General features: G+C 44.8%; 1 protein-coding gene across 2 annotated transcripts in view; it reads left to right on the forward strand.

Annotated features, from left to right (window-relative positions):
* Positions 1 to 3438: 3438 nt before the first annotated feature.
* Positions 3439 to 7500, forward strand: part of HNRNPD (heterogeneous nuclear ribonucleoprotein D (AU-rich element RNA binding protein 1, 37kDa)) — a 6534-nt gene continuing 2472 nt past the window's right edge. The window contains exons 1-5 of one of the 2 annotated variants that reach the window (XM_010186867.1): positions 3439 to 3607; positions 4260 to 4421; positions 5573 to 5704; positions 7080 to 7179; positions 7275 to 7421. In XM_010186867.1, coding sequence (XP_010185169.1) covers positions 3443 to 3607; positions 4260 to 4421; positions 5573 to 5704; positions 7080 to 7179; positions 7275 to 7421 — 706 coding nt within the window. In that variant the 5' untranslated portion in view covers positions 3439 to 3442. The remainder of the gene's footprint in view (positions 3608 to 4259; positions 4422 to 5572; positions 5705 to 7079; positions 7180 to 7274; positions 7422 to 7500) is intronic. The other variant, XM_010186868.1, reaches the window with a different exon arrangement.

Consider the following 7500-nt stretch of genomic DNA (forward strand, 5'->3'; position numbering starts at 1 on the left):
CCACCTGGACGGTGCAAACCTGACCACGACCCCGGGGCCTGGCGCGCCCTTGGGAAGTGCAGCCGGGTCGGTGACTGGTTTGCTCGTCGGTATTGCAGGGAGTCGGGGGTGGCACCGTGCACCGGGTCGGTTTTGAAATTACCGGGAGTAGCGCTGTCACGGAGTGACAGCTCTCAAGGGGAAAAAGTTTCACAGCCCGAGTCCTGTGGCAGTTGACGGTGGCTGGTCAGGAGGGGGACGTGTGCTGTGATGTGTGCGGAACCATAAACTTTTTTTTTTTGCGGATGTTGTTTGTAAAAGTTAATGTGTGATGCACGTGTTAAGAGGCTGTAACTCAGGGTAGCTGAATGCTCAGGATGCAGTCACTTGGTGTTGCTCTATGTTGCGAAAATTATCAGTATGTCAGTGGGAGGCATGAGGCACCTGTACTTCTGCCAACCCTAAAACTTTTCTCCTGCTCTTATGAGACTTGCTTTAATTTAAGTTCAGAACGAAGGCTGCTTCTGATCTTCTAAGGGTCTCTGCCTGATGCTTGGCATGGGGCAGTGTTGCTTTGTATAGCAGGTGAAATTCCTGGTATAAATCCAGTGACAGGACTGGCTGCTGCTGTGTGCTGTGTCCTGTCAGGCCAGTCAGAAACTCAAGCTGCAGGTCTGGTCTTGATTGGGGCAGAAAATTAAAAAAAAAATGGATAAAGGAACGCTCCCTACTCTGTCCTGTACATACTTGTTGCAAAACCTTCCTGAGTGTCTCCCTCCTTCAGTCATAACCCAGGATGTTGCTGAGAGCAGAGAGCGAGAACAGGAATCTTTTTTGAATGTTTTGCTAGCGTTAGTGAAAACTTGGAGTGTTTCTATTACTTCTCACCAGCTCTTAAGTATTTTTACAGTTTGCATATTTGTTTTACTTTTTGCCCTTGATGCTAGTCTTCTTTTGAGTGAACACAGCCTAGAAAAAGTTGTCACTGAGCGGTGTGGTGACACTGGGCAGTGATTGCATTGTACCGTACACTGACTTATTCAATCTTTATGACAGATTTTTTTTGACGTGTCAGTTCTTACGGGTAATGCTGTACAGGAAACTGAAGTGTTTTGGCAGCTCCCTTGGTAGTACGGGGAAAACGGCACATCCTCAGTAGCTGCTGAATGCAGGTTTATCGATGTTTCCTTTGCATTAGGAAGCAGGGTCAGCATCTTCAGAGAACAGTGTGCAGGTTCTCACGCCCCTGAGTCTTCTCGGTGAGATCTGTGGGATTGAGAAATCCACCTGTTGGCATCAGCCAGGCAACTTCCTGAGCAGCCTGTTGGAGGAAGGGCAGAGCCACTCGTCGTGGTGGTGACTGTGCTCTGTGTAGCTAAGTCAGGAGCTTGAGAGCTTTCCCAGTACGCTTCTGGGAACTTCTTCTGGCAAACTGAATGTGCTGGTGTGACTTAAGCCAGCCAAACTGTGGTTTGGGGAATGTCCATATTTTACAAGCTTGTGACAGTACGGTGACATTGCACCTCAACTGTTGGTTGTGCTGACGTTTGTGTGGTGGCCTGGATCTGACCCCAGTTTTGCAGTGGAGCAGTAGTTTGTCAGCTCCGTGTTTTGCTGCTCTGTAACTGGACTCACAGATGCAATTGCCGCAGGGTGGTCAGAGGGCTGTCGTTCTTGGTGTGTTGTGTACTTAGTGGTACAGAGCAGGGTTTTGTAGGTTAATGTTGATGGATTGTCCAGAACTATGAAACGGGTTGTGTGTATTTGTTGGTAACGGTAAGCCAGGTGTTTTGTGTGTCACCGGCGAGTGTACGTCTGGTAGTAATGGCTAGAGGCTCACTATCCCCCGTGTGTCAGAAATACGATGCCACATCCTCTGTATGTGTTCTGTTCTGCTGCTTTAATAAGACCCACAAAACAATCAATCAAATAAAAGACCCAAAAAGTCCTTAATGGTGGGTGAACACAAGGCCTCAAAGCCTCCCTTGAAGCCTCCCTCGTCCATACTGGTACGAGGCTGCTGGTTCACCAGCACGGACCGTTCTTTTCATGTCGGTCCTGAAGACAGTAAGATGCCACCCTAAAAAGGGGTCTTGGTGCTTTGTTGAAGAGAGATCTGGAACTAATGGGAAAGGTGGATGAAGGTGTGGGCAATCAGTGCTCCTGTTAATATATTCCAAGACTTTTGCAGAAACATCTGAAGCTCGTGAGCGCTGCCGTCTGTGTGGAGGTTGGATGTGTTTGTCGGAAGCTGAATGCCTTTGATAATGCTGTGAGAGCGGGGCTAATTCAGCAGAGCCTGGGGTTAGTTCACGTGAGCAGCTTTTGGTGTGGGAGGGTTTGATTTGTGGCAGTACAACATGATGGCACGTGATGGGCAGAAACGTTTGTGTGTGAAAAGTGAAGGAGCTGGAAACGTGCTGCTGTGGCTTTTCAGGCTTTCTGGTAACTGCATGTGACTGTGGGATAGGTTGATACAGGAGAAATGGACAGAGCTTTGTAGAAAGCATTTGTAGAGATCGTAATGGATCGTGCTTTTTGTTTTGAGCCTGCCGTAAAATTGTCTTCATCAGTATTAGAAGAGATAATCTCAAATCAAATCCTCTTTTGAATGAATGCATAAGCCTCATGCCTAACAATGAGGAATGTTTCATTTGTGTGCATTTGGGCTTGATTTTTAGTTGATGTGAATCATGAAGTGTTTCCTCTCAAGACACAGCGGCTCTTGATTTTTCTTTTTTCGTGGCTTACCAATGTTATGTGTTGGTCACAATTGGATCCCAAGCCTCCGGTGTGCTTTTAGAAACACAAGTCATGATCAGAGTTATCTGCCGAACCCATTTCCCTAGCAACTACTCAGCAGTGTATTGGGAAGATGCTCTTGTGACTGTGTTGGATTATGCCAGATGTTTATATCAGGGAAAGACGAGATTTGGGCGTCCAGTACTTTGTTTTTTTACTGCTTTCTGGGGAAGGGGACTTGGCTAAACTTCCTTTATTTGTTTTAGTTTACTAATATTGGTGTCCAGTCCAGAGTAGGATGTAAATGCTCCTGTTTAACTGCACTGCCTTACAGAGCAGTTCTGCCTGTGTGTTTCATAGGCAGTTGCATGGCGGATCCACAGGTCACTAAATGCAGTTAAGCCTGTGGGTCTGTAGTGGTGGGATGCAAGGAAGTTGTAAAACTATCTTTTTGTCACTTTTTTTAGTTTCTTGGGGTAGCAGAGTAAGCAGCTGCAGCAGAAGGTGGTGCAGACCTTGGATGTACATGTAAGCCTTTATCTAATCTGACCAGGATCGTTTAAGCGAGTTCGTGAAAAGTGCCAGCCTTACTCTGTGTGTGTGTAGTGTCACTGATAAAATTCTGCTGATCTTTACAGTAGGTAACCGCTCACAAAGCGTGACAGCTCAGGATTTTGGGTAAGACGCAGTAACAGATTAACCGTCTTGTCTTAACAGGAAGATGTTTATCGGTGGCCTTAGCTGGGACACTACGAAGAAGGATCTGAAGGACTATTTCTCTAAATTTGGCGAAGTCGTAGACTGCACTCTGAAGTTAGATCCCATCACCGGGCGATCGAGAGGCTTCGGCTTTGTACTCTTCAAAGAATCGGAGAGCGTAGATAAGGTAGAATTAATGCAGTGTAATATAAATTAATGTCATGCAAATTCCCAGAGTATCGCTTTGGGTCTTCCAGGGATGTGTACTGCAAGCCATTGGACTTGAGCACTTTAAAAACACTGTGTACAGATGTCGACTGCCTCCTACTGGGAGAGCAGCAGTTTACAAAGAACTCAAGCCTATTCCAGAGCTGCAGTGTGAACTCTTGGAGTAGATCCAGCGGCTTTGATAATTTGGGCTTTACCCAAACAAAAATTAGCTGTTAGCCTTTCTAGAATGCTAGTGCCACAGCACACTGAAGATCGTGTTTTCACCTTCATGGACCTTTGGTTGTATCTGAAAGACAGATTCTTTACTTCAAGATGTTCGAGGATGGGATTGTAGGGTACTCTCTGAGCAATGTTATGCTCTGGTTTCCCTTGAGTGATACGTGGCTCCAGGTGACTCCTGAAAGGCTTTGTCAAAACTGTTTGTGCCAGTGGATAGTAATCAGAATCATGGAACTGTTTGGTTTTGTGCAACAAATTGTCACTTTGATTAAAGTATTGAAGTGATAGCGTTGTGAAAAACTATGTATATAATAACTGGGTCTTGCTCAAAACTTCAGTGAAACATTTAGCTTGAAGTGTGAGTAAGATGGTGTGTTAATTTTCTGCAGGTCATGGACCAGAAAGAACACAAGCTGAATGGAAAGGTCATTGATCCGAAAAGAGCTAAAGCCATGAAAACAAAAGAACCAGTTAAAAAGATTTTTGTTGGGGGCTTATCTCCAGACACACCTGAGGAGAAAATAAGGGAATATTTTGGAGGTTTTGGTGAGGTACGTGGTGAAATAAACTGCTTATACTTGTAGAACTTGTTCTGCCTTCACAAATTTATTAATAAAAAGCAGCCCCCAAACGCAACCTGTGTGGAAGCTGCTGTAAGCTTAATGGCCAGCATAGCTCCTTGTGTCTCTGTAGTCAAAATTTTAATGATAAGGGTATTAATTACAGGCTCTGAGTTCCATAGACTGGGTTAATAGGAGGAGGAGTTGGGATAAACCAGAGATTCAGGAATGAGATGCCTGACAGCCTTCACTGGCACAGGTGTAGGAGGCAGCATTTTTGAGTGTGCTGCTTTGGTCTTTTGGGTGAGATGCTCTTCAGCCAGCCCAGGCAATGTGCTGTGGCACATATTCACACACTTTGCCTAAATGCTAAGCAACTGCATAGTCTCTGTCTCTCTCTGTCCCCAGTTTTTGGTGGTGCAGAGGAACAAAGTACCACTGCAGTCTTAAAACCTTGGTGTGGGCAGCTGAAGCTGGCTGCTGCGTCCCTGTTAGTTCTCAGATGTCACCAGGAATTGGGTCTCACCTGCCATCTCGCACCTTACACAGTTCGCTCTGGACTGTGGACTTCAATGAATACTTGCTGAGGCTGCAATCTGTTGTGCCATATGTAAGGAGAACTTTACTTGGTGTCAGTAGTCAGGTGTAAAATTTGTCCTGTTTAACATACAGTTTTAGCAGCATTGTGGATGAACACAACTGTGCATTTGCATGGAGTTCCATCCTTTTAATCCAAAACTTGAAGCTTTAGATCTGCTTACGGTTTGAAACACCTACTTAACTTCAGTCTTAACCGAGGTAAAACTGAAAGTCAAACTGACACTATTTATCCAGCACAACTAAAATATTCTTTGTGCATCATATTTTGTATGAATTCCTAAGTGTGCAAATGATACTTTGAGTTAGAGGAAAACAATCTTTTACACAATTATAAATGCCGTTTCTAGTGAACCTGAGGTTTATGATGTTGATAGTGATGGTTTGTAGCGATGTCTATTTAAATCTAGTGATTTAAAGCCCTGAGGAAGGCACATCATCATGTTCAAGTCTAGATAATTTCAGTTAAGAAATATGACCTGTTAGAAACATTTTTAAGTGGCATGAATGGCAGAGTAAAAGAGCAAATCACTGTCTTCCACCAGGTCGAATCGATAGAGCTCCCCATGGACAACAAAACTAACAAGAGGCGTGGATTTTGCTTCATTACATTCAAGGAGGAGGAACCAGTGAAGAAAATAATGGAAAAAAAATACCACAATGTTGGGCTTAGTAAAGTAAGTGGAGTTTTACCCAGAGAAACCGAACAATGACAGTGGAGGGAACTGCATGGTCAGTTGGGTCTGTTTGGGGATAATAGTCTGAAAACACCTGCTTTCTCTCCCACGTTCTCTAGCTGTGTTGCTGACCTGCTGTATCAGGCTGCACCCTGCTTTCCTGGTAGCTGGATCCTTGTGTGTTTATCATGGAAATATTCTGTTGTTTTAAACAAAATGTCAGTTTATGTTGGAGTGCTTCCAAAACTGAAATTAAATGGGAAGTTAGACCTTACGTGTTGAAAGTTACATTCCTTTCACAAATCTGGCTGAAATTCAACCTGGTAACAAAAACTCAAATTGTAGCCAGCCTCTTCTTCACTGGATGAATATGTAGTGGAAGCTTCAGAACAGAGTTGAGTGGAAATGTTGACCATACTTTTGTAACTCGGATTTGATTTCACTTTTCCTGGTTAAAGAGACCTCTGTAGCATCACAGAATCATTTGGTTGGAAGAAACCTTGAAGATCAGCGAGTCCAACCATAAACCTAGCACTGCCAACTCTACCACTAAACCATATCCCTGAGTTGCCACATCTACCCATCTTTTAAACACCTCCAGGGATGGTGACTCAACCACCTCCCTGGGCAGCCTGTTCCAGTGCTTGACAACCCTTTCGGTGAAGTTTTTCCTAATATCCAACCTAAACCTCCCCTGGTGCAACCAGAGTCTGTTTCCCTTTGTCCCGTCACTGGTTACATGGAAAAGAGACCAACCCCCACCTCACTGCAACCTCCTTTCAGGCAGTGGTAGAGAGTGATAAAGTCTCCTCTCAGTCTCCTTTTCTCCTGGCTAAACAACCCCAGCTCCCTCAGCCGCTCCTCATAAGAAGACTTGTGCTCTCAACTCTTCACCAGCTTTGTTGCCTTTCTCTGGACACGCTTCAGTGTCTCAATGTCTGTCTTATAGTGAGGGGCCCAAAACTGAACACAGGATTCGAGGTGCAGCCTCACCAGTGCCGAGTACAGGGGAAGGATCACTTCCCTGCTTCTGCTGGCCACACTATTCCTGATGCAGACCAGGATGCTGTTGACCTTGGCCACGTGAGCACACTGCTGGCTCATTTTCTGTTTCAAAGGGGAAAGACATATGAAGAAATGAGCATTATTTTCAGAATTGGTTCTGCTGGCAGAAAATTAGGAAACTTAAAATGTTTTTATAATGTCAGTGTCTTACAACTGTTTTCAAGTTGGGGAGTGTAAGCTATCCATTTTTTTCAGGAAGAGCACCAGGTTGACCAAATGCTATTTTATGCTTGGTGTTTTGTAACTTTTAAGCATGGCTTGTGGTGGTTATCTGTGCTGATTGGATCTGACTTGAACTTTCTGTTTCCAGTGTGAAATCAAGGTAGCCATGTCAAAGGAGCAATACCAGCAGCAGCAGCAGTGGGGGAGTCGAGGAGGATTTGTCGGAAGGGCTCGAGGAAGAGGCGGAGGTAAGCCTGCACTGCTGTGTTACTGGAAGGCGAGGGGCTCACTTCAACGAAAACAAGTCTTCTGCAGCTCTGACTTTTGATGCGTTGTATTGCAGGCCCCAGTCAAAACTGGAACCAGGGATACAGCAACTACTGGAATCAGGGGTATGGGAACTATGGCTACAACAGCCAAGGGTACGGAGGTTATGGAGGATATGACTACACTGGTTACAACAACTACTATGGATATGGTGACTATAGCAGTAAGTACCGATCTTACAGAAAGTCCTAACGTGATGCTTGTAAGAAAATTGCTGCTACAGATATAAAAGATAGATGACT

Source organism: Mesitornis unicolor, unplaced genomic scaffold, assembly GCF_000695765.1.
Source record: "Mesitornis unicolor isolate BGI_N332 unplaced genomic scaffold, ASM69576v1 scaffold16256, whole genome shotgun sequence".
NCBI lineage: Eukaryota > Metazoa > Chordata > Aves > Mesitornithiformes > Mesitornithidae > Mesitornis > Mesitornis unicolor.